The following is a 26852-nucleotide window of genomic DNA, read 5'->3' as shown; positions in this document are numbered from 1 at the left end:
CGAGGTTAATCTCCCAGCACAGGGCGCTCTCTGTGTTCTGGATGGGCCAGGGAATTAGCAACAAGCCACAGAGGGGAGAGATGGGGAGCATTTGCATATGCACTAGTCTACACTTCATGAGAGACAAACGTGTAGAGTGGCATCTAACCAAAAGGCAAAAAGTTTAGATGCCCCATTAAAGGTAGTTTATTAAAAGCCTGGCGAAAAATTTACTGCATTAAATGTACACTTTGCAAATCTTTATTAACATGCTTTAAAATGTTCGTTATTGCATCTCATTTGAAGAAAATGTCGCACACACAGGGCTCCCATGCACCTGCAAAAACTTAGAATTGGATTAAAAGGATTTTCTAGGTCAAGATAAGTACAGAAAAAAAACGTAGAAAAAAACATTTTACAAAACATTTGAATTTCAAGAATTTCTCTGCAGTTCCATTGCTTAAATTATCAAATTTACTAGTACTACTACTACTTTCCCCTTCTTTTCCTTTAATGTGTTGACTTGTTTTCATTTCCTTTTCCTTCCTTCCTTCCTTCCTTCCTTCCTTCCTTCCTTCCTTCCTTCCTTCCTTCCTTCCTTCCTTCCTTCCTTCCTTCCTTCCTTCCTTCCTTCCTTCCTTCCTTCCTTCCTTCCTTCCTTCCTTCCTTCCATTGTTTTGTCTACTAATTTGACTCTTCGTATGTCAGACATTTTAATCTGAAAAATATGTAGTAACTGTATATAACTTGATTTTTTTTTGGAAGTAACTGAGTAAAGAGCTTTAGGCTATGTGATATTGACACTAGTTATATTTTTAGCTCTAGTGGGACTATTTAATTTTAATAATGTCTTAAAAATCCATAAAATTGTATCAAACATTACTCAATGCAAAATTGCAGCCACAAAACAAGGCATCCAACATATTTTGTTATCTGGAGCTCTAACTTTTCCTTCTGGGCCAGATGTCTCTGTGCTGTTTGTCAAGTAAATGCATCCCACAAGGACATTAGATGAGGGATGGAGGGGGGGGGGGGGGGTGACAAAACATGTGCGCTATTCTGATAACCATGACACCCACATGCATCATAAATATAACACTCTGTTGCTCCTGCATGCTAATACAGGTCATCGTCGTCTCAGTAACTGGACTGCCCATGGAAACACTAAGTACTGGGGTGAAATACTAAAAAGGGGCTTTGCATAATTTTAAATTGTGGATTTAGCTTTTAAACTGCTGCCGTAAAAGTGAAGGACCACACAGTGGATGATCGGCCTGAAAAGTGGGCATGACCTCCCGTTTCCCTTTGCATAAATCCAGTGCTTCCAGTGATTCCCATCTGCCCACAAACGCAGATTTAAAAGCCTCATGAAAATTCTTCCTGCTCGTTAAGAGAGGACGCGCGCATTCAGTGTGAAGAGCTCAACAAATCCCCGAATCAGGTTTTCTCAAGGCACGCAGCCAAGAAAATCAAACCCCGGCAAAGGAGAAGAATCGAGAAAACAGGCAAGCTCAGCACCCCCGACCCCCCCAAACTGCACCGTGAGGCTGTGGCAGCTGAGGGCACAGATGTAACCTGAAAACACAATAAACTATTACCCAGCTTCCTAAAGACCAGGCTTAAATATCTCCCCCATGGGTTCAGACGTTGTTTGATTTACTGCAGGCACTTACCGCTCCTCCCGCGCAAACCGAGCCTCTTCCATTTTATCCACATAGTCCCGGCTGGAGGAGACACACAAACAGAGATTTTGTTAAAAGATAAGAATCGTGCCCAGCTCCACCATCGGGGTGAAGAAAAACCACGCAAAGAAAATTTAAGTTATTTAAGTTATTGACTTATTTACGTAGTTCTTAACTTTCTTAATCGGGGACGTTCTGGTATAGCAGTAAGTTTTCTTTGCACTTGGAAGGTGCATTTTACACAGTCTCAGTAGGAAATACAACAAGAAAGTCTCATGAGTGGGAGATCCAAAACAAAAGTCAGAGGTCGTGGAGCATCCCCATGTTTAGTATCCAATATGGCTGCTGAGCCTACAGAAAGCAGTGAAAGGTGCAGATGTAAACGTCTGACCTTTTTTTAATATATTAACCCAGGTTATGCATTGTACCGTTCAACTGACATTTGTCATAATGTCCTTTTAGATTTTATTTCTATCTATTCTGTTTTATGTTTCAAGTCATAAAATAGAAAGAAATCTATATTATAATGTAGTGCTAACAGCAGTTAGCATCAAAACAAAAACAACACGTTACTGTTTTCCCTCGGCCAACACGCTCAGGTGGGATTTCACATTCCATGCTCCAACTTCCCAGACAAATAGAAACATTTTGCTAAAATCTAATATCTCTTTGCTTTGGCACCAGAAACAAATAAAATATAAATTTGTTCCCCTGAAAACATAACTAAAACGTGTCCTAATGTATTTGTGTTTTTAAAAAAGCAGACTCTGTTATCCCTGCCTGCTGTGTATGTTGCAGACCAGAGAACAGCAGGGTTTGCAGGTAATTGACATGAATATAACGGCGGCGAGCCATCAGGGTCTTTTTAAGGGATTCAGAAAAGGCTTTGAGTTGTCATAGAAATAAAAAGTACAATAAATCAGCATTAATGAAAAAAAAAACATATTTATGTATAAGAGTGTTTCACAAGCTAATGCTGATTGAGGCTTCCAATCATATCTGTATTTACAATAAAAGGGCATTTTCTATAATAATACATACGTTTTGGTATTTCAAGTCCATCCACCCCCCCCCCCCCCCCGCCCCCCCCCCTTATTTTAGGGCAATTAAAACATTGGAAGATAAACAACACTTTGAATTGTCTTATTACTAAACAGTGCTAGAAAATGAACTTGCCTTGCCTATACTCTGTTGAAAGGTTTGAGTTGTATTTGCTAATTTTTTATACTTGAGTTATTAGCCATATTCAGGCTGGCAACTAGAAAGGATAATGTCGGCTCTACTAAGTTTGACCCCCGAAAGACATAAGAAGTCTTTGCTTTTTTTTATACTGTTAACTTCTCTTTCTTCTTTCGGAAGCCCCAGACTTTGCTGCTGTAAAGTTCGCATTAAAAACAAAGCAAACATTGCCTCACCTTTGCTTGTTTCTCTCCTCTCGCTCTATCCTCTGCAGCCTCTCTTCTCTCTCCACACGGCGGCGCTCTCGCTCAGCGGCCAGAGACTCCTGGTGCTGTCGGTAGGAGGAGGACAGGAGTCCCCCTAATGCTACCCTGAAAGCAGACACCACCCATTTGTATTAAGAGAACCAAAAGCACCATCAGCAGGAATATGTATATGTGTATATGTATATAATATGTATGTATATATGTATGTATGTATATATATATATATATATATATATATATATATATATATATATATATATATATATATATAGTAGCACAATTCCATAATAGATCCAAAAATGGCTATAGAGCTGATATTGCATTCATTTTTCTGGTCTGACTACATTTCACATTTCAGTCTGTGTAAGGTTGGCGGTGCAAACACATCTGAATTTGTTCTCCCTGTGAACATGTTTACTCCAGACTTGTGTATACTTTTTTTTTCTCTCTCCAGAAAGTGTTGAAGTAAATGTTGTTTTAGTTGCCCCTCACCTTGAGCTTGTGGGTGTACTTGGGGTGCTGAGGGAGGAGTAGGATGTGACTCCATTCCTAAAAGGAGAAAGAAAACAGTCAGAAATAAGGGGGACACTGAGGGGACCCATTAGTCACCCAGTCACTTGACACTCTGTACGCAAGAGTCATGGCATGAACCCCGAGCAACACGCTCTTACGTAATTCTGCTGGCGTAACACTTGAGTGATCCCAATTACCCACTATAGCGCAGTGTTTGTGCAGCTATGAAAAAGCTGCTTGTTTTACGCTTTAAACTTTGCTGACAATACAAAAGAGGTGACGTAAGGCCTTGAAAACTTGTTCGTACCTCTTGAACCCGTCCTCATTTTAGCCCGTTGCAGCCACAAAAGCCACAGAAAATGTACTTTGTTTACATTATATGTAATAGAACAACAGAAAGAAGAGCATAGCCATGAAAGGAAAGAAGAAGGCACAGTGTTTAAAATGTAAAATAAATAAATGAAATATCCGAAAAGTCAGGTGAGCAGCGGGAATTCTGCTCATTTACGCTTAAAGCCCAACAGAAATGGTCAAGTTTAATCTAGTAAAGCTACAGCTGGTCTGTGAAGCCCTTACCATCTACGGGATAAATCAAATGAAATGGAAGCTGCTCTGATCAGATAAGATCAAAACAACGTTTGTGAGTACTTTTGAAAGGCACAGTGAATAATTTTTTTTTTTTTTACAGATAAACAGAAGAATGTAGACGAATTCTTCTTTACTCACTAAGAGATGCAACTAACTGACCCATCTTCCTGATAACTTATATTATATGGTATCGGTTATGTAAGTCAAATAAAGGAGAATATTAAAGCAGAGGATGGAAACAGAAAGAATAGGAAAAGTGTTACTAAGACGTAAGAAGCAAGGGGAATGCTGGTGAGATTTAAAGATGGAGAGGATAGGAAGGAATCAGCGGGTACACTACTGCGCTTGTGCAGGGAAAAGAGGGGAACACCTTGGAAATGGGAAGCTCCAAACAAGTGCAGGTTACCAACCTAGAGGGAGGACTAATGAGAGCTAAGAGCCGCTAAGTGCAGAGAAAGTGGAGAAAGTGAAGAGAACTGGTGAACAAAAGAAGGTGATGAGCAAGAAAAGTGGTGGCAAAAGGAATCCAAGATGGTGCCAAAAAAAATTTTAATTAAGAAAAGGAAGTGAAAATTAAAATAAAAAAAGTGATGGAAAAAAAAAGACGAAGAAACAGCCTCTGGAAGCCGAGTGGTGCTCTCCTTCTGACCTGGGAGGCGTTGATTTGGGCGACCCCTCGCTGCGTTTGGCCTGAGACGACGGCGCCGGCTCCTCGTTCAGATCATACGAGAAGAGGTGGAAGGGCGAGTGGGGCAGGTAGGGCACACGGTCGGGGGACGGACGGGAGCTACCGCGCAGCGGCGGGCTGACTTCCTTGGAGGCCGGGATGGTGACCGTGGACCTTTTCCTGGCCAGCAGGGTGGCAAGGAGGGAGGGCTGGGACGGGGGGCTGAGAGCGGGGGACTCTGGAGAAGGGGCCGTCGGGGTGGAAGGGGATGAAGAAGTAGATGCTGGGGATATTTCTGTCTGACTCTTTTGCTCATTGTCCCTCACAGTTCCTTTCCTGGAGGAGATGGTGATGGACTGAAGGGTGGTCCTGTGAACGGTGGCTGTAGGGCACGCGGCCCTGGGAACAGAGGATTAGATTGAAAGGAATAAGTCTCGGAAAACACACCTATAGGGAGATTTAAGGCAAGGTTAAAGTCAGCAAAGCTAGCACACACCTGGGTCACAGGCTCAGACTAACTGTACATCCACGACGAAACACTGGCAGGACTCACATTTACTACCGTCACAGCTCCCTTACACAAAACACTAACGGGATGTCAGCACAATGAATACTTCCATGTCACCACCGAGTCCTAAAATACCTGGAGGTGGTCTGATTAGCCCCCTCCTGCTCATCGGAATCAGATTCAGTCACAGGAGTCTGTTCTTCTTCCTCCTCCTCCTCCTCCTCCTCCTCTAGGCCACATTCCTCCTCTCTATGGAGGAGGGTGGGTGGTCCAGGAGGGAAATGCATACATGACAGGAACATTCAGGGGAAAGATTGAGGAAGAGATGATGCGATACATGAGAACAGCATGCAAAAGGCAATGGACATCTTCACATAACTAAGGAAAAGGTGGAAGGTTAGATGAGGCTGATGCACGGAAATAATGGTTATATAGACGCTCTGCTAGAGACAACATACGGGGACGTGACACATATTAGATCAAGATGGTTAGAAGTTCAGGAAAAGATGAGAAACAACAGTGTGATGAGGTGGGAACACGGGCGGATGAGTGTTTCTGATTAGACACTCCGGGCCTCCGGTTACGTAGGTCAGGATGCACGTGAAGACAAGCTATGATGACAGGGAAGAAGGAGAGGAATGCTGAAAGGAGAGGATGCCATAGACGGAGAACTGACCAGAGATCAGTTTAGGCACCGATCTGTTGCTCTGTAGTGAAACCAGATGAGCCTTGTTGCAGCCGAGGCCGCGTGCCGCCAGGTGCTGTTCCACAAGATCAGATCCACGTGTGTGACGAAAGAGGTGGCCAATAAAACCTCGGCTTGTGTTTTTTTTTTTTACTCAGAAGAATTCATACCGCTTGAACTACAACCCTAAACCTTTTATGAGGTTTATAGGTGGCAGACCAACAGACAGTTGGTTTACCAGCTTTGTCCATTCAGTTTTACTCATACTTCTATGGAAACTAGCTCATGCTCAGCCCATTTATGTGAAGAACAACCAAACAACATCCGTTACTAAGTCTTGCCACAGATTCTCACCAAGATTTTGGTGTGGGCCATTCTATTGCACGCTTTGATGTAAATAAAAGTAAAAAGAAAGAAAGAAAACCATGTATTCTGGCTTTTTACTTCAATATGGTACGATGCGATGGTCTAATAAATCTAAGAATCATGCAATGGTTTGTGGCCATATAGCCTGATAAATCGATAAATCCTGATAAAACGCATTGACGTTGTAACGTGACAAACTGTAAACTTTTGTCCCGCGTGTATAATACGACACAGGATGACGTCGAGAACATAAACTCAAAACACACATTTTTCACAAGAAAATAAACCCACATTTAAATTCATGTCATCAGGATTTCCTCTCCCCTTTCTCCAGATTCACGTTAATCCTCGTGTGCAGAGTTTACATTTTAAAAATATCTGCAGCCGGGATCATAATCTGCTTTGGTCATGTGACGCGCCGAGAGAGGATGAAGAGACGGGCAGGAGGCGTTTACTGACACTGTGGGAAAAGGCCACGGGGGACGAGGGACGGCAAACCAGAATTTGGTGAAACCGATAGAAACCCATCAGAATTCCAACTCTGGAGGAAAAGCACACAGCAATGCCGTAACGCGCCGCTGGTTTAAGCGAGTGAAGGCTTGTGTTAGATTTGAAGATAACCCCAAAGGTAAACGTCAAGGTCCTGAGGGGAGGGGGGTCTCACCGCAGAGGGAGAATCCACACAGTTAGTGTGTGGGGAGGGTGCACACCGGTGGCTGTTATATCACGTGTGTGAGGAACAGCTGAAGCGTTTCCTGGGAGTGTTTGAACTTACATGGATGGAAGGAAACCTGACAGTGCTCTGAGGTGGAAAGCGGTACAGCTATCAGATCTCCTCTTTGGGATTCACATTTTACAACTCACTGTATATATATCTGGCTTTGAAAGGCCGTCCTTTAGTCAGCTCCATAACTCATCCTCCGTCCTGTTTAGGGCACGCTCACCTCTCACTCAGATCCTCCGGCCGGTGTCCGCTGAACGGCTGGAAGCCGGCCCTCTGTGGGGATGCGGGGCTGGCGGGGGAGGCCTGTCCGGATCTCCCCAGCGAGGCTCGACGGCTCCGACGGCGCTCCAGGCCTCGTTGTTTCTCCGCTCCGCCGAGGCTGACGCGCCGACGATCCCGGCATCCAGTCGGTGGGGGATGGCTGTCGTCGTCGCCGTCTTCATGTCGTAGAGTCATCTGGGAACCCGGGGGGTTAAAGAAGTAGTGAAAAAAAAAAAAGGTGCTTCTCAGGAATTTTAGAATGCTTGATTGACTGCAGTTTGGATACTGTATGGCGGATTTTAGCAGTAATACATTGTAGATTTCCTTTGTACCTCATAGATGTTGAGCTGCTCCACCAGGTCCAGATCAGTGCCTTTCCTTCCCAGGTGTCTCTGGGAGACCGTCTCCATGCCTTGTTCCTCCAGACTATCCACCATGTCGTAGAAGGAGTCCTGGTCAGGCAGCGCAGCAAGTGTCTGCAGCGACCGAGAACACCAGATACAATATTTAGAGACGGCACTTCACCGACGTTATTCCTGAGCATCTTCCAAAAAGGAAACGATTTGAGCTGGAAAACCCTAAATTAACAATATATGTTTTCTGTGTTTATGTCTTGCCACTTCCTAATAATGGCTGATCCGAGATGTGAATAAAACTGATACAATAAGATCATTTCATGCAAAAATGAAAACGTTGAAACGAAATCCAAACTATACCTTTAGTACATTTAGTACGTTTATTGAGTCCTGCATAAATAATTATTTTTGACTAAACTAATAATTTATGTTGAAAAAAAACTTAGCTTGTATATTTCACTTAATGTTGAGTTAATCCAACTTCCTGCAAACTTGTAATTAATAATCCGCAACTCGCTGCTGTTGTCCTGGAGTGAAAATATGACAGGGCCCATTTTCTAAATTCCTCCTTAAAACAGGATATAAAAGAAAACGCGGCATTCAGCTGAAGAAGACGTGTGTTGATCCTCTAAGTCAGACAATGGCTCCAAGAAACCAGCCACTCGCCTAAAACTTTACCATGTATACAGTTCAAGCTAAAGCTGCAAAATACGTTTTCAGTGCCTTGGATTCAAAGCCCGTTTGCCAGGACTATGTTTTGTCAGCTGGATGGACGTTCCTCGCTGCAAAAACCAGATATATTCAGGAAACTTAATGACCGAGAAACGTAGGGAGAGTGGTGAGGACCTCATTGTGTATTTGAAAGAAAGAAAACCATGAGTAAAAGTGTGTTTGTCACAATCGACGTCGCCATTGCGATCTTCATCAGCGATAAAAAGAGAAAGTTGTGTTTCCTTTATATCATGCATCTCTAGTGATTTAAAAAACCGCATCAAGACGTTTTTGTATAGTCATATAGTTAATGTTATTTAGTCAAATCGGTATAGAAGACGCGTGGTTCACCAAGTTCACCTTAACAACAATTTGTCTGCGTACAAATCTTTACTGGGGAGTCTGTAGGAGTTATACAGCAGATAAACTGCACATATGCTCACCTTGTTAATGAGGGTCATGGCATAGACCAGCAGCTCGGTGTCCACTCCGTCCTTCTCCTGCAAGATCTCCATAGCATTGAACCAAGATTTGCAGCCTGGATGCATGTGGATAAAATTATATATTTTCGTTTTAGCCCAGAAAAATCAATCATATCCACATTCAAGATACCAAAATAACCGATACTAGCGAATGGATTTATTTCAGTCACTTTGCACCTCTCTTTGTGTCCACATAGGTGATGGCCTGTATGAGCAGCGGCGTGTTGGATTCAGAGTACTCCACAAACACCAGGAGCAGCTTCAGAGACGTTTTCACCACCAGACGGAACTGGTGGGAAAAAAATAAAACATTGTCCAACGTTTCAGTTTTTAATCTGTGAAAATCGGCGAGCGGTGTTTTGGGTCTCCTCAACTCTTAACCTATTTCATACTCACGCCTTGTTGTTTCCTTCCCTCCCGCTTTTCATTATGCTCCCGACAAATCAAACCCTTTCGTTCTGTTTTTCTGGTTTTATATTTCGGTCATTAGGTATTTTTATCTTTACTTTTTTCGCATGGTTAGATATTTATTAGATGGATTATGGAGACAAATCATCATAAAAGCCGAACCAAATAACTCAAAATGTAACAATTTATAGAAAATTACTTAAAATCTTCAGGTAACCAAGCGGGTACAAAATATTCAGTGGAAGGAGACTCCTTTTTCTACCTTTTCAAAAAAAATTCCATATTTGGTTTGTTTTATTCTTTAAGTCATGTAATGTAGGACATCGATTCAGGACTTGGAGACAAAGAAAAACAGACTTTAATTTGCTACATGTTTTTTTTTCCCTTCCTTGTTTTAGCTCTGTGTGTATCTATGCAGGCAGCAGTACTTTTAGGAGGACAGAAATGTGCTTTAGACAGACACACTGCAGGTATTTACCATCCTCTTGTGGATAAAAAAAGCTCCATAATGTAAATTACATTTCAGAAAGAAGAGTAAGAAGAAAGAAGAAGAAAAATTATTCTCTACAGGGTCTTTATAGGACCCCCAGTGTTGGATGTGACTTCTCCCGCTGTTTGAGTTGCTTAGCATTGTTGTAGTTCTTTAGAAAAGGTGCTGTGGAATAATCCAGTTTAGATGCTGCATGCTCTCAATATGATCAACTAAAGAAAAGAAGCTGAGGGTACAAGCTACTCTCACAGATGTGTTTGTGTGCGTCTCCTTGGATGGCTGCTAAAAATACGGCTTCCCAAACAATGGGTGGTTGTTCAGCACTAATAACAGCCCGGAGTCGTTTTCACTTTCTCTTTTTTTCATTTTTTTTTTTTTTTGCACAGATACCCCATACCTTTGAGCCAACCAGAGTGTAGAGCCACCGTATCGTCTCCGGGTGGCCGATGACGCCGTTCATCCCGTCCACGTACAGCATGATCTGCCCCAGAGCTGATCAGGAGAAACACACAGAGGTGGAGACAATACTAGGCTTGGAGGAAAAGCCATATGACAGCGATGGGAATCAATACACAAGAAAACGCTGCTTGCTTGTGACATGCGTGAAAAGAAAATCTTTCACACATTAATCTATCAGTTTAGTTTTGTTGTTTTAGCAGACGTTACATAGCCAGGTTTCACAGCCAGAACTACGGGGGTCGCCATTTTGTTGGTTTCTGTTAAGAACTTCTGGCCAAATTAGCTTTAAAACTAAAAAACAACAATTTGGGATGTGTTTAAATAACCAGTTCACAATTAAAAGCAGAAAGAAAAATATGTTATTTGTAATAAATTAATAAAATAAAATCTTTTGGCTTTTCCCTTTCAGTGGTCGCCTTTGTATGACAAAGCCCGCTCCGTGGGGGTGAGCACCCTGAACGATAGAGTCTGTTCCCTTAGAGTGGAGGTATGGCGTTGGAACTGGTTGTGAGATATCATCCTGACATTCCTCTGTATTGAGACCGCCTCCAACAAAGACAAGCTTCCTTTTTTCCAGTAATCGAAACGTTGCCCTCACCATCACACTGCTTCCACAGGATTTGACACTTTTTCAACAGTGTTTCCCACAAAATCAACTTTGCTGCTCAACACACGGAGTTTCCTTAGAAATGTGGCACTATTTGAACTGCATTTCCAGCAGTGTGAGATTTGTTAAAAAGGAGCATTGATAATAGACCAAATGGAAATTTGGTCACTTCTTGTCATGACTTTGTTTTTCAGATTGTTTTGTAATTGTTCTTTTTATATTGACAAAACGTTTATTAATTTGTTAATTCTTTCCCTATATGACTGCGTATGGCAACAAAACCTAGGATTTCTTTGTTTGATTAGCTGGCCTTTTTTCTCCTAAGGATTTTTACCTCTGTTCTAAACTTCCACAAAGCACAAGTTTGTTGCATTTCTCTGTATGAAATGTGCTCGACAAATAAGGTTGGACGGAATGATATTTCTCACACTTGTGACAGTGATAAACAAATCGTTTATTTTATGGTGAAGCCCATACAACTATTTCCTTACTGACAAAGCAATTACCAGGTGTGCAAAAAACAAACAAAAAAAGACCTTTAAACTGCAATCAACCTGGCTACGGTAAACAGTGATGAGCCAGAAATAAGCAGTCATACACTCATTACAAAGTTATAAGGATATTTTACATGCACCAGCTACTTAAAAGAAATTTGAAATTTGACCTGAATTTTGACTGTTTCCCATATATTGAAAAAATGGAAAAAAAAAATGAAAAAAGTTATTTTTTTTATATATCTATGAAAACTCTTTACTTGTTTAATATTTAAGAATATGGCAACGTAATAACACACCACGGCATTCACTTCTTTTACTTTTGTCCTAAATTACATTCAACACACTAAACTTTAAGGAGTTTCCCCCTTCACATATCTTTACTGGATTTGTTTGTTATCCCTTGAGGGTTCAGATGATGACATTTTATTGTCAGAGAAAGATAACCTATGTAAAAACAAGTGCCACAGATAAAGATTTATTATCTTTCCCAGAAAGATTAATCTCAATGAGCTATACTAATGCTATGATTTGCAGATAGCAAAGTAAATATAGTTAAACTTTAGTATAATGCTTTAAAAGCCTGCTTAAAGGGTGGAAACACAACAATCAAACAAGGAGATGCAACATTTTCTGAGTTCACAAAATATAATGTTTGTTTATGTAACGTTAAAGTGATCTGAAATTAATCCTTGATCACTTATATTTATCCTCTTTTAGCTTATGTGAAACCTAAATCTTTCGGATAAAACACATTTGAACATCTGACCAAGATGACCTGAGTAAACACTTAAAGCAGTTTGAAACTGCCCTGATTTCTTAACTCACAAATCAATTAGGATCAACCATATTGTTTGAAAATGGTAAAAAAAACAAAAAAGAACTAAACAATGCATTGTTTAATGTTTTGGATGGTGTGCATCATACTACATCTGGTAAGAATCTATCAGTTTAAAAAAAAATAATAATAATAATAATACAGACAATCTGAGGAGGTCACAGGTATTAATGGCTTTGCTGCTTCAGAATCAGAATCAAATTTATTTCTCAGCGTTTGAGGGTACAAACAACGGATTTGACTTTAGATTCCAACGCTCGCATCGCGTAGAGAAACAGGCAGACAAGTAACAGTAAGCAGACAGCCGCTACAATCTATGACAAAATACATTTTCAGGGGACAAAGGTACTAAATCAACTAAATCATCATTTCAGAATATGATTTTCAAACATTACCTATTTTTTTAGTCAGACGTTAAAATTTGTTTGCTGATCTGCAAAAGTTAAGAATGAAAATTAAAAAAAAAACAATACAAAAAGAAAATATCTCAGAGAAGGCAAGTACTTTTTTAAGACAGCAGTACACTAAAACTGTTTTCAGATATTGTTGCTGGTTAAAGCAAACCGAAACTGAAAGACACGGGTCTTATCTCACTTCACTCCTGAATATAAAAGCTTAGACCAAGGGAGAAGAGCGCAGACACCCTGAACGCGATAACAACAAAGGAGCTCTACAACCATGTATTCGGACTTGGCTCTGAAATTTGAAGTCCTTTCTTTGGTTCTGGGTCAGATTGTCAAACCCTTTGAAGAAAAGAAACTTCGGAAAAAAAACACATGTTTTAACGGTGGAGAAGTTTTTAGCAAACTCCATCGTCTACCAACACAGCCCTTATGTCAGTGAATTTTTCATTGACGAGAAGGAGTTTTTTGACCCGCAGTACGACTACGACTTCACTAACCTGTCTGAATCAGGGAAATACGAGTGTTACAGAGGCGGTGAGCTCTATGTGCGGCCGAAAGGCTGGTACCGCATGACCTTGAAAGTAAAAGTGAAGGTAAATATCCAGATGGAGATGCCTGGCTGGGCACTGATGGATGGAGAAGTCACTCCGTGTCTGAAGAATGGCCTGTTTCCTACCATGGGACCAGTTTAGACGGAGCCAGAGGGATCATCAAGACCCACTACAAAGCAGGTGGTAGAGATTCATATGGGAGAGGAATCTACTCAACACCTGATATAGATGTTGCTGAAAGAGAGGAATACTCCAAGACCTTCAGATCAAAGACAACCAGGAAAAAGTACAAAGTGATTGTCCAAAATTGTATTAACCAAAAGTTGAGAGAGATTTGCCAAAGGGCAGACTATTGGCTCATACCTGTTCAAGAAGGAACGTCTCCTGAAGAGGAGAAGCTCATTGTGGAAAGTGCCATTCGGCCGTATGGCATTCTGATTAAGGAAATAAGATGTTAACTAAGAACTTGGTTATCCCCAGTCACAATGAAGGAACAAATCCAGGTGTAAACATTTGTTATTAACATGAAAGCTAATAAATTTGTCAATAAACACAAAACTATGATTCATCTAGCATGCAATGTTTGAGTTTAAGTTGCACACTGACATGTTTCATTTTGATGCACCATTGTTCTTAAGTCCTTAAAATAATGCTTGATAAAATACCAAAAATAGTGTTACTCTTGCACTAGAGAAGCACTAAGTTCTTCTTTGACTACTTTGTAATAATTCGTTAATATTGTAAAATGTTTGTGGAACGGAGCGGTCCATTTTGCATCTATGTGCCAGTAGAGTGTTTGGTTTTTGTGTTGTGCAACAACAATGGCAGCTGATAAATAAACTAAGAGTTAGGCTTTGTTTTAATGTGTGTTTAACAAATAAACTAATTAATCTACGTTTGGATGGCACAACCATGGACTTGTCCTAACCCTAACATGGACTCACCAAACTTAACCCAAAATTGTCCCCTTCATGAAATTTAATGGAACTGAAAACAGGTGTGGCCAAATGGCTCTACAGTTCCTCCTAAAGTTGCATGTGCCAATTGATTGATCAAGACAAAATAGTTACTTTGAGGCATGACCTACAACCAAAAGGCCATTTTGGGTCAAAGGTTCATTTCTGGCCTATTTTGACATAATCAACTTAAACTGTCAGAAAAAGATAAGTTGGTCTCACTTGCTTTTAAACAGACTTTCAATAGAGGGTGTGGCCATGATGAGGCGCCAAAATCAAATGTCACGCCTTGACCATACATTTGGCTCTAATTTCCAATTTTTTTTTATCTGATCTGCAATATGATCAATCTTAGTCCAGGACTCGAACTATATAGAGTGACATATTTAATGGTCAAGGCCCAATTCCTCGACAGGTCCCTAAAAAGCACAAAAAGCACTAAAAGGATCGGACCCCAAAGGAAGTAAGCCATTTTGGAAAAAAATGAAATTTTGTCTCTTACACACATTTCATCTGTGTGAATTCCTCCTACATATTTAGACCCAGAGACTTAAATCACTCAGTATAGTCGTCACGCATTAATGACCAAAAGTTATCAAAAGCTTTTTGCTGGATGCCTGAGGGTGTGGCCAAATCTCAAAATTAGACTTCCTACCATAACAGATGAAACTGTAATACATTCCACAAAACAAGGTTAGAGCTATACCAAACTTTCAGTGTGCAGTCTCATACCAGCCCTAATTGCATTTTAGTTTATCCATATATCCTGATGAATCCAATCGGTTACTTCGACTGCAGTCATGTCTTGATGACATCAAAAGCTGGATGACTTTAAATTTCCTGCATTTAAATTCTGACAAGACAGAAGTTGTAATCTTCAAAAAATAAAGTTCTTAATCACTTAATCTGGATGGCATTAACTTGGCCTCTGGTAATAAAGTAAAAAATCTTGGTGTTATTTTTGACCAAGACATGTCATTTAAATCCCATATTAAACAGGTTTCCAGAGTTTCCTTTTTTCACCTCCGGAATATCGCCAAAATTAGAAACATTCTGTCCAGGAGTGATGCTGAAAAACTAGTCCATGCATTTGTTACTTCAAGGCTGGACTATTGTAATTCTTTACTATCAGGAAGTCCACAAAATGCAGTTCAAAGCCTTCAGCTGATCCAAAATGCTGCAGCAAGAGTTCTGATGAAAATCAACAAGAGGGATCATATTTCTCCAATTTTAGTTTCCCTTCATTGGCTTCCTGTTAAATCAAGATTAGAATTTAAAATTCTCCTTCTAACGTATAAAGCCCTTAATAATCAAGCTCCATCATATATCAGAGCTCTGATTACCCCGTATGTTCCTAACAGAGCACTTCGCTCTCAGACTGCAGGTCTGCTGGTGGTTCCTAGAGTCTCTAAAAGTAGAATGGGAGGCAGATCCTTCAGCTATCAGGCTCCTCTCCTGTGGAACCAACTCCCAGTTTTGGTCCGTGAGGCAGACACCCTGTCTACTTTTAAGACTAACCTTAAAACTTTCCTTTTTGACAAAGCTTATAGTTAGAGTGGCTCATACCCTGAGCTATCTCTATAGTTGTGCTGTGATAGGCCTAGGCTGCTGGAGGACATCAGGGTCTAATTTTCTCACTCTACTGATTTCTACTGTTCTTCAGTCTACTGTTCTCCAGTTTTGCATTGTATTACATTGAAATGACTGTCGTCATTTCAGCTTTTAACTTTTTGCTCTCTCTCTTTTTCTTCATAGTAGGTACACCTGGTCTGGCGTTCTGTTAACTGTGACATCATCCAGAGAAGACAGCTCACCCGCTACTACCATCTAATGTAGAACAGATTACTAGATCAATGTGTGCTTCTGTGCTTTTTTGTCTCTCTTGTTGTGTCTCTGCTCTTTCTTCTGTAACCCCAGTCGGTCGAGGCAGATGATCGTTCATACTGAGCCTGGTTCTGCCGGAGGTTTTCCTTCCCTCTAATGGGTGGTTTTTCTTTCCACTGTCGCTTCATGCTTGCTCAGTATGAGGGATTGCTGCAAAGCCATGGACAATGCAGACGACTCTCCCTGTGGCTCTACGCTTCTTCAGGAGTGAATGCTGCTTGTCGGGACTTTGAAGCAATCAACTGGTTCCCTTATATAGGACATTTTTGACCAATCTGTATAATCTGACATTTTGACTTTGTAAAGTGCCTCGAGATGACATGTTTCATGAATTGGCGCTATATAAATAAAATTTAATTGAAATTGAATTGAATTAGTTTGCATTTGCTGACATCGCTTTAGATGCCTTACAACAGGAAGTCAGCTCTTTTACATGTGGATGTCCTCATTTTACCTTCTGACTCATACACGTTTCAAGCTGTCTCTGATGACAGGAAACAAGGTCCAACTGTAAACAGACCGCCTGTGGCTGTTGGCTCAACCATGTGGGTGTGGCAGGTCAGGAGATATTCATAGCTCGCTCTTGGCATATTGGCTCTAAATCACATATGCATGATCTGATTTGCTACAAAGTGGATATGAATTTCATTTTTCATCCTACATGCAGCTCATTTGGATGACATTGGAATTTGGATCAATAGCACCCCCTAGAATACTATATATCCCTGATACATGATTGGATCCACACCACATTTTGTGTGCTTGATTGTAGATGACTGGTCAAAAAGGTGGTGTGGTTGGGTGATATACTTTTAAGCCTGCCCACTGAGAACCGAAATTGAGTGTCTTTACTGATTGATCAATAATAGATTAAATATTACATATATATATTTAACAAGATATTTTACAAAGATAGGCATCAAGATGTTTGCTGTTGTCATGACCTGGACAACTAAGAATTATCATAGGCAGAAACAAATATATTACATAAATGTACAGTAAAGAGGGAGATCCCAACCAGATCCTGTGTCGCCTTCCTTTGATCGTCCAAAATATCAATTTAGTAAAAAATGTTTATTAGTTGTCTAATAAATTAACATTGTTGGTGATCATGTTTTGTTGCTTGACATAGGCCAAATCAACACTCGCATTACACAGCCAGAGCAAATATTATATATCTTGTCATATGTGCTTTTCTCATGCTGAGGTTTTTTGATATCTCAAACTGTATCCTGGTTAAGGATAAAGTGTGAAATATGCCTTTTTTTCTCTCCCTCCTCAAATGTGGCTCCTATCTTTCCACAGAGTCAAAAGGCAGCACCCTAAGGAAACCGCGTCAGGCGGGGTCCTTGGCAGTTTGGAAGAATGCGCCTAATGGCAGCGTTCTTTGGCAATGCAAGGCCTCAGTCAAATCTTTCCCCCCAAATGTTTGTGATGTATGTGATGGACGGTTTTACTGGAACTGTAATTTCGATTACAATGCAAATTGTAGTTGAAAATAAAGATTGATTGATTGATTGATATGCTGAAGCATAAATTAGACGTAGTAGTGGCTTGTCAACAGAAAACATAAATTACAAAATGAAAACTGATTATCACATCTGTTCTCAAACAGATGTGGATGACTTTTGATTTTTCAGCTTTCCCGTTTCATTTTGGGTTTATTTGGGGTTATTCTTATGTGTAAGCCTAATTTTGATGTTTCAATGCCGATGGGGAATCAGACAAACGAGTGTCTATGTGTCTGTTTAACGGTTTGGCTTCCATGTGACTCCGTGCTGATCTCTAATTGGTTCCTGAAAGACATTTCTCGGGGGGCAGCGCTCAACTCCTGCAGCCAATTAACCTGTTTTGTGTCATTCTTCATCCAATCAGAATAATTGATCATACCTGTCAATCAAAGGCACACCCTGGGAGCTAAGATGCATGAAAGAGCAAACGGAAGAGCCAGACCACAACAATGACAAGAAGTGGTCCAGAGAAAGTGAATTAAGTCATTGATTTACAAAATTATACTTTTATAATGCTTTCAATGCAGGAACAGAAACATTTAAAGAAACTTGGACTGGACCAGCCAGACTTCAAAATCCAGCAGCAGGCAACTGACTGCCGATGGATTTATGTTCAAGTAGAATTTCTTCTTTTGTGGTACACCTCTAGAGCGGCCCTACCCAAAAAAAAAAAAAAAAGATTAATCAGCGCTCGCACCTGTTTAGATGCACAGAAAGGAAGTCAGAGGAGCTGCTCGGTGCAGAAATGAAGGAAGTTGTTGCAGCACTTTTTCAGAGGTGTAACTGTGGCATCGGTCCAGTAAATGATGAGCTTTACAGGCTAGAACTAATTTCGGATTCTTTCACTTTCAGGAGAAAAAGCAGAGCACACAACATAGCTGGGAATAAAATGTTATACAAGGATCGGCCTCACAAAACCTGACCTGCATGGTGAACCACTGCAGTTTTCTTTTACATCTGCGTGTGAGCGTGTGTTACTCCTTCACAGCACATATTCAGTTTCTAAAACAAGTATTGGTTGTATCAAAATCCTATTTGCTCTGCAATGTTTGCATTACAAAATAAATAAATAAAATAACATTATGAGAAATACCAAATGGATTTTTAACTATTTGATATTTATGTACTGCCAAGGAACTATAACTTTGTTCAAGCTTTTTTCAAAGAATTTCAAAATAGTCAAAGAATGCAGCATCTGTAGCAGCAGCTCTCTGAAATTAGCATCACTCAAAGGTTGCTACAAGTCACATAAGCAGTAGCTTTCAGAATCAGGTTTGAATTATCCAGAGTTTCAGACATAATAATTTCTGAACTCATTATGTGACAAGTGTTAACAAAATTGACCTGCGGTGGCCACCCAAGGTTATTTAGCTGAATAATGTGGTTTTTCTGTTGTAGTCTTCTGTAGTAATAAAAAGACTCTTGAAACCAAAACTATATTTAATCTAAAAGGCAGAGGGATGTTTACAGCTTCAGTACTGGGCTCACACACACAACAAGGCAACGGGCAGATTTCCGGATGTCAGCTGTTCATTCCTCACACAGACATTAATAGGACCCGTTGTGTTACACCCATTAAGGGGAGTGCCCAGCATGATATCGGTGTTCCGTTCATCACATTGGTGGAGAACATCATGCTATAATGCAGACGTGTCCTTGCTGACCAAGCTTCGCCTAATCAGTCATTCTGTCCAATTTCAGTTTGTCAGACTCTGTGCCTCCAGAGTCTGTTTATCTGTAATTTCCATGGTAACTGACTTTGCAGTCCAGTCTTTGAAATCTCATAATCTCTAACACAAGATTTACAAAGTCAAAATAACCATGCTCGCTAAGCGCTAAATTTAATGCTACATGAGACTGATCCAGTTCAAACAATAGATTCAGCTGTAGTCAGACAGTTTTGTTATCTTGTATGCCTGTGAATTTAAAAATGTGTTGCATGTGCATCCGAACCTGTCAACCCTGTCAAACCTGATTGTGCGCTGTAAGGTTTGCACATCGTCTCAGACACAATGATCCTGTGGTTACTAGTTAAAACTTCTGCAAAGGTTTCAGAGCTAAATCAAATGTGGAGTGAAAAAAAGTATGCCCCTTAACAACAATCATATGTCATTGTGCTTTTCAGTTAACTGGTGAGGAAAAATCTACAAGCTTGTTTCTGCTGGTGTTCAGTTCCAAGAAAACCCTTTCAAAGTGAAAGCAAAAGACTCCGCCCTCCTTCGCCCCTTTTATGACCAAATGACTAAAGCATTCTGTAACACAGGCGAGAAGCTCAGACATCTTGAACTACAGGAAGGAGCTGCTAGTTTTCGGTTCAACCATGCTTTTGGACCAAAATGTAAGATTTGAAGCATTGAGCGCGCTTCTTGGGGAGAGAATTGCACCTTTTGACGAGAAGAACTCTTGGAAAAACTCCCCTGCTTTATCAGTCGATGATTTTTTTATCAACGTAATCCTTGGCAAAGAAAGCAGCTACGTTAAGGAATTCTTTGTTGATGAGAAGATATTTTTTGACCCGCAGTACGACTTCGACTTCACTCATCTCTCTGACTCGGCTCCTTGTGTGAGAGGAAATGAACCATACGTGCGCCCAAAAGGCTGGTATCGGATGGCCCTGAAACTCAAAGGCAAATATCCAGATGGAAACGCATGGCTGGGCACCATTGGATGGAGAAGTTACTCCGTGCCCGGAGAGTGGCCCGTCTCCTACCATGGAACCAGTTTAGAAGGAGCCAAAGGCATCATTAGGAGCCACTACAAGGCGGGCAATGGGAAAGCTTATGGAAGGGGAATCTACTCGACACCTAATCTTCCTGATGCTGAGGTCTACTCCAAGATCTTCACGTCAAAGACTACAGGCAAAACGTACAAAGTGATCATGCAAAATCGGATCAAACCAGAAAAAAGGAAGATACATGGAAACTACTGGCTCATTCCCGTTCCAGAGGGAACTTCTGCTGAAGAGGAGAAAAGCATCGTTGAGAGCTCAATACGGCCGTACGGCATTCTGATAAAGGAAATCTGATGACTACCCAAATGGCCTAAAGTCTGGGAGCTGGGACTTTAGATATAACCAAGAAACATGCAAGTCGAATCGTCTTCATAAATGCAAAGCAAAGAAATTCACAAGTCTGCCTTTATTATGTATTTTCAAGGTATTTTGCTTAAAACTGCTATTTTGATTAAAGATAATGTGAAAGTAAAGTTTATTCTTAACTTTATTAAAACAGGAGGCGTGTCTGAGCAGTTGTTTTTCCCAGAGCTAATACAAAAGAGCTTGAAACTACCGCAACACAGTTGTAGGGAGATCAATCTTTACTCTTACACGCAGAAAGTTTATGAGTTTATTTAGCGCTTGGCTGCAGATGTTTCCTTTTTAACTGTTAACTGACTCAGACCACATAGGGGATTTTCAAATAGCACATGGACTTTTTACTTTTACTTTCATGTGACAAATCAGGGTCACACAAAAAGAGATTTAAAAAATGGTAAAGGCATCATTTCACAGCAAACGGCATGTTTAATATAGAACCAGATCCGTCTACATCGGTGTATGCAGCTTATTTGAATAAATTAACAAAAAGATGGATTCACGTTACACAAGTTACGGAAAAACAACGGCACGTTTACCAACCTATCGATGCATTTTGACTCAGTCGTAAAGCTGCTTTGTACATCTTTAGGTTTTCAGTCAAACCATGAAGTTAAAGTGTGAAACTTTAAGTGCGCAACGTGTTAGCAGGATTGTTCTGCCTTGGACAAGATTTTTACTTCCTGTGTAACATTATGTTGTTCTGACAATAAAGAGCTCTGCTGCATACCTCAGTGTGGCATTTCCTTATTAGACTTTTAACAATGAATAACTTCTTTCACATTTCTGTGACAGACAGACAGACAGACAGACAGACAGACAGACAGATAGATAGATAGATAGTGGTGGACAAAGCAGAAAAGAGTGCAAAAGTGATACATGTAACAATCCCCAGCATGAGGAATATATATAAAAAGGAACATAAAAGCTACAGGAAAATAGGATTCAAGGAGAAGATAGTGAAGATGTGAATGGGCAAAGCCTTAGTGGTGTCAGTGGTCATTAGTGCGTTTGGACGTATTAAACCCCAAATGGACCTCCATGTTCTATGTTATTGCTTTAAAAAGTCTACTCATCTACAGGTGAACTCTACCCATCTCTGACAGAGAGATTGCTTTAAAAAGATGGCCAAGCTATAATACAAACAGGAACGACATGGGTGATGTCACAATATATTTTGAGCCAATAACTATGCTGTTTCAAACTTCAAATGCAGTACACTCGTTAAACATGAGGAGGGCGCCACACAGACGGTTTTAGACACAAAAGCAGGATTTCAACAAATGTGCAGTAAATTGTCAAAATAATCACTAGGACATGTTTACAGTGCAATAAGACATCCATTTATGCAATTTATCAGCAAAAAAAAAAAAAAAGAAAGTCAATTTGGGTGTGAGTTACCCAAAGTACCTGCTTCTCTACATGCCCTATATAACACATATATTACACTCAAACATTATATTCTGTAATTTTAGATCAGAATTGTACGTCAAAAACATCCCATCTAATCCTTTATATAGGCATTTGTGCTTTATATTTTAGCTGGTCAAAGACGATTAATCATTTGATTTAGGTTGGAGCAGGAAATAAATCAAGAACATACAGGACCCAGGTACCAGAATGGCTTACTGCTGCTCTACACCCTGTCATTCTGCACCCTGTTGCAATTTAAAACAATAATTGATTATCTTCAGTTATACACCAATAAAAACAGCTACCTCATAAGAAGCTGGTAATATTCAACCCAAACAGAGTTTAGTTTAGCTGCTGCAGTAATGTTTACTCCGGAGATATTGCTATATCATCCACATATTGTCTTTTTGACATTCTAGATATACGCTTTTATATTGAATGTAATGAAGAGGAGCTTTACCTCTTAATATGTAGTTCTGGTAGTTCTGGTCAGCCTCTGCTCCCACCTTGATGAGACAGGTCAGACCTTCAGCCATCACAAACTCATGGACCAGGTCTTTGTCATCCTGAGAAAATAAAGACAAAAAAAAAAAAAAAAAAAAAAAAAAAAAACTAACAGTAAGAAAGACTTCCTTGAAACTACCATCAAAGCCCTTCATTAAAAGTTGCAATCTTACATATTACCACATGATGTCAGTAGTGTGCAGAAGAAAGATTAACACTAACTTTGACAGTTCAGGTTTTTTGTCAATCTTTTTTTTTTTGGTGCTTTTTTTTCTTTCTTTTTTCCAATTTTAAACGTTTTACACAGATGAAAAACACAAGTGGAAGCCCTGCCTTCAGCCGCAGCTTGTTTCAATTGCAGCAGCCCCACAACAGTCCTTATATAAAGTAGCTGGGAAAAAAAAAATCTCCAAGCTTTCTTCTCATTACCTGAATATCAAATGCCAAATGTAAACTTCTAATGCTGGCTTTATGCCCAACACCAACTCAGGCACAATAAAGTTATGATGTTTAGGTCCTCAGTAATCACAGGAGAACAGTGTTCAAAATAAAAGTTTTCATACTGTGAACACAAACCAACACCAATTGCATGTGAAATATGTTTTACCTGAAAGATTTGCTTTAAGGAGAACAGAGCCCTCCTCAAGTCCCGTCCATTGGAGTTATAGAGTTTCTCTGCAGAGGGGAACAAAAAAAAAAAAAAAGAGATGTCTATTTATGAGACTGAACAAAGGCTGTTACGCGGCCACATCTTGACATTTATCTCCCTGAACACGTTTCATCTCTCTCCAGTCTTCACATGTTTTATTGTGATGAGAGGATCAATAAAACCTGCAGGTGAAATGAGTTTCAGCTGCGCGGACGTTGCACAACAGGTCGGGATGTGAACGAGACGCAACAGTTTGATGGACCTAGTCAGCGCAGGACTTCAGCGACCTGAGGCGTGCACACTCTCACCGAGCTCTCAATCGATGTGCACGCAAAATATCGCCCCTACACTACCACACATTCAGGCGCACACATATAGGTTGCAGGGATGATTACAGCTGTACTGGAATGTTAATGAGCCGCTGGCTGGAGTTCAACTCCAAAGTATTCGGGTCACGACACGGAAACTGTTCGGGGCAAACTGCTACAAGACTTTGGATTTCAAACACTGATTGTGAACCTGTTATTATTTTGTTTTGAATTAAAGGAGGTATATAATACTGTTAGTATGGTTTCACAGTCTAGTTTTTGCCAATACATTTTCAGAAGTGTCTATTGCTACAAAGACACACAAATTCTTTTAAAATGTCTTTTTGCCTCAAGAACAGGAATTAGTCCTCTCCTTTACCATTTGGTGATACAGAGACCATGTCTCTGAGCACGGTCTCTATTATGCTCTTTGCTCTTCAACTCTGCCCTTGGGTGGCCAATAGGGATATGCCTGAAGACTGATGTCCATAGAACGAGGCTGATTTTGTGCCTGATAAGCCATCTCTGTGTTAATTCAGCTTTAGTTTGTGGGCTGTTATCCAGATAAAACACCCATTCAATACCCAATTGGAGAGTCCTCTGGATTTATATTTAAAATCTTCTGCTATTTAAAAAATAAATAAATAAATAAATAATAATCATATCGCCATAGACTCTAACGAGCTTCCCGGGACCTTCAGAAAGGAAATTGACCAACAGCATCACAGATCCTCCACCGTGCCAAACAGTGGGCACCGGGTAATTCTCCACATATTCATCTTTTGCTTTGGGCCAGACCCACCCAGAGTGTTTGTTGCCCAAAAGATCAGTCTTAGTGTCACCTGACCACAACACACAGTTCAAGTTAAAGTCCAAGCCAGGTGAAACACACTGCAAATGTTTTTATGCTATAAAAGGCTTTTTCCTGTCATCGCTTAATTGGCTGGCATGTAGATAGGATCTAATGGTTGTTATAAAGACTTGACCATCCCAAAATGATGGCATTTGCTGCAGTTTTATATATATATATATATATATATATATATATATATATATATATATATATAGATAGATATAGATATAGATATATAGATATATATATATATATATATATATATATATATATAGATAGATATAGATATAGATATATAGATATATATATATATATATATAATTTATTTTTTTATTTTTTTTACCTTGTTTACCATCCTTTTCACTGTGTGATGGCACAATAAAATGCTGTCCTCCTCTAACCTTCTGTCACGGTTCCACTTGTTTTAAACATTGTATATATGAGCATCCTTAGACAGAATGATATGAAGCACTGTTTAAGTTGAACAAAGAAAGTGTAAATTAAAGACAAAAAATTGCTTCTGATACAATTATTTAATAAAGTAAAATGCCTTGAGACCACGTGTGTTGTTAATTGTTGCTAAAGAAATCACTGAATGGAATTAATAACATTTGTTAGGGGTGGCACTAGTCATCCCGGTACCACCAGCAATGATTTCTTATCATGTGGCTGAATTAATGTACTCAAGTTAAAGGTTGGATTTGTTTTTTCAGAGTGAGATTATGCTGGAACATGTTTTTTTTTTTGCACATCTTTAACAGAAATGCCAATAAGCATAGAACATGCTGTATGTTTGTCTGCAAATTTGTAGTCTTGGAAAATGGAATTGTCTCATATGCATTTTGAACATATGTTTAAAACTTTAACATTAGTAATTTGATATTATTTTAATACTACTTTGGAAACCAGTTAGATTTGATTTTGTTTTCGATACAACCAACTAAATTAATCTTTTGTAAATAGTACAATTATATTTGGTGACAAATTCAACTTCTTAAATAGCTCTCCTGGTACTTTTTGAGCGTTGGTTAACAGGCTACTAATGTTCTCTAAGTACATGGAAGAAAAATATGCGATTCCTTACCGTTTCTGGCATGGTTCCATGGTACTGGCTGCTACTCTAGGCTAACCCAGCACTAGGGTCAAAATCATTATCATTCCTCACGCAGACAAAGAATTACAGGCCTGTCTGTCTCCACTTCTGCAGGACAATTTCTGAGAGATTAGCAGAGGCATTCGTGATATGAACCTCTGATAGCCTACATAGTGGTGCTCAAATGATGAAAGGTCATTTAATCATCTGTATGATCTGTCTTAACAGGTTGGTGGAGCACTACAATGAACATGAGGTTAGCGGGGGAGGCCAGTAAACCAACTAAAAAAAAGACCTTTAGTAAACATACCAAACATTTCATCCAAATTTGTTCAAAACAATATTAAAAACAACAGTAACTCTAAAGCAGGGGTGTCCAAAGTGCAGCCAGGGGGTCATATGCACCCCAAGGAATATTTTGTACTGTACCACGACCACAATTTAAGAGCAGCACCTATCTGGCCCAACATCCCAGAGATTTTAGCCAAGATTGTAATGATCTTCCTAAAATTCAAAATGATAGGTAAGGCACAATGCATTCATCTTTTAATAATCATTAATTTTGCATTTTCTGTAATGACATAGTAAAAAAAAGAGAACGACTAGTTTACCTGTTCCACTATAATGTGTTTGGTTCATTGTTTAGTAAAAACTAAAGATTCAAACATGGTTTTTGGATTTTTTTTATTAAAAAAAGATATATTATGACAGCCCATGGGCACTTTCAACTTGCCAATTTTAATCTATGTAGCAAAAAGTTTGGACATCACTGCTCTAAAATGTAAAGACTCCTATTAAAATTACAATGTTATGTGCTGTAAAAACTGAGACCATAACAATTTCAAAACCGTTTTCCATGTTTAGTGAGATGTTTCCTGTAAAATTCTAATGCAAAAAATGGTAAACAGGAAAAAGTAAAAATCAAAAAAAAAATTTTTTTAAAGTTTTCCAAGTAAAAAGGAAATGGGTGCAATAACATTTTTGCACAAGTGTGCACACCTATAAACTTTATACTGTGTTGTAATCCCCTCTGACTGAATCCCAGCATCCAGCTTTGTTTGGCTGGTGTCTGTCAGCACTCCACAAATTGACAGGGTATTATTTGACCACTACCTTGGAAAAGTTTTCCAAATGTACAGATTCTGAGGATATTTTCTGTCAGGTTTAGCTCTGGACTATGACTACGCCACCTCAGAACTTCCATTTTCCTCTCGCAAACAATTGTTTTGTTGATTTGGATGTTTGGAGTCACTGTGAGGGTGAAACAGAAAATAGCTTCACCTTCATTATTCTAGCAAGCACCATTTATATCATCCATTTTAACAAAAGTTCAGTTTCAACTGCAGAACAGGAGCCCCAGTGCATGAAGCTG

General features: G+C 39.7%; 1 protein-coding gene across 5 annotated transcripts in view; it reads right to left on the bottom strand.

Moving 5' to 3' along the window:
• fhod3a (formin homology 2 domain containing 3a) overlaps positions 1-23290 on the bottom strand; it is a 42163-nt gene extending 18873 nt beyond the window's left edge. For 2 of the 5 annotated variants that reach the window (XM_036144939.1, XM_036144940.1), the window contains exons 1-12: positions 23185-23290; positions 22534-22639; positions 10263-10357; positions 9145-9256; positions 8929-9023; positions 7751-7894; positions 7378-7613; positions 5518-5631; positions 4857-5273; positions 3599-3655; positions 3077-3211; positions 1653-1703 (exon numbers count right to left, since the gene is read on the bottom strand). In XM_036144939.1, coding sequence (XP_036000832.1) covers positions 1653-1703; positions 3077-3211; positions 3599-3655; positions 4857-5273; positions 5518-5631; positions 7378-7613; positions 7751-7894; positions 8929-9023; positions 9145-9256; positions 10263-10357; positions 22534-22609 — 1532 coding nt within the window. In that variant the 5' untranslated portion in view covers positions 22610-22639; positions 23185-23290. The remainder of the gene's footprint in view (positions 1-1652; positions 1704-3076; positions 3212-3598; positions 3656-4856; positions 5274-5517; positions 5632-7377; positions 7614-7750; positions 7895-8928; positions 9024-9144; positions 9257-10262; positions 10358-22533; positions 22640-23184) is intronic. The other 3 variants (XM_036144942.1, XM_036144941.1, XM_036144943.1) reach the window with 3 other exon arrangements.
• Positions 23291-26852: the final 3562 nt, after the last annotated feature.

Source organism: Fundulus heteroclitus, chromosome 13 (assembly GCF_011125445.2).
Source record: "Fundulus heteroclitus isolate FHET01 chromosome 13, MU-UCD_Fhet_4.1, whole genome shotgun sequence".
Taxonomy (NCBI): Eukaryota; Metazoa; Chordata; class Actinopteri; order Cyprinodontiformes; family Fundulidae; genus Fundulus; species Fundulus heteroclitus.
Note: the sequence above shows the minus strand (reverse complement) of the source record. Positions and strands in the feature narration are given on the sequence as shown.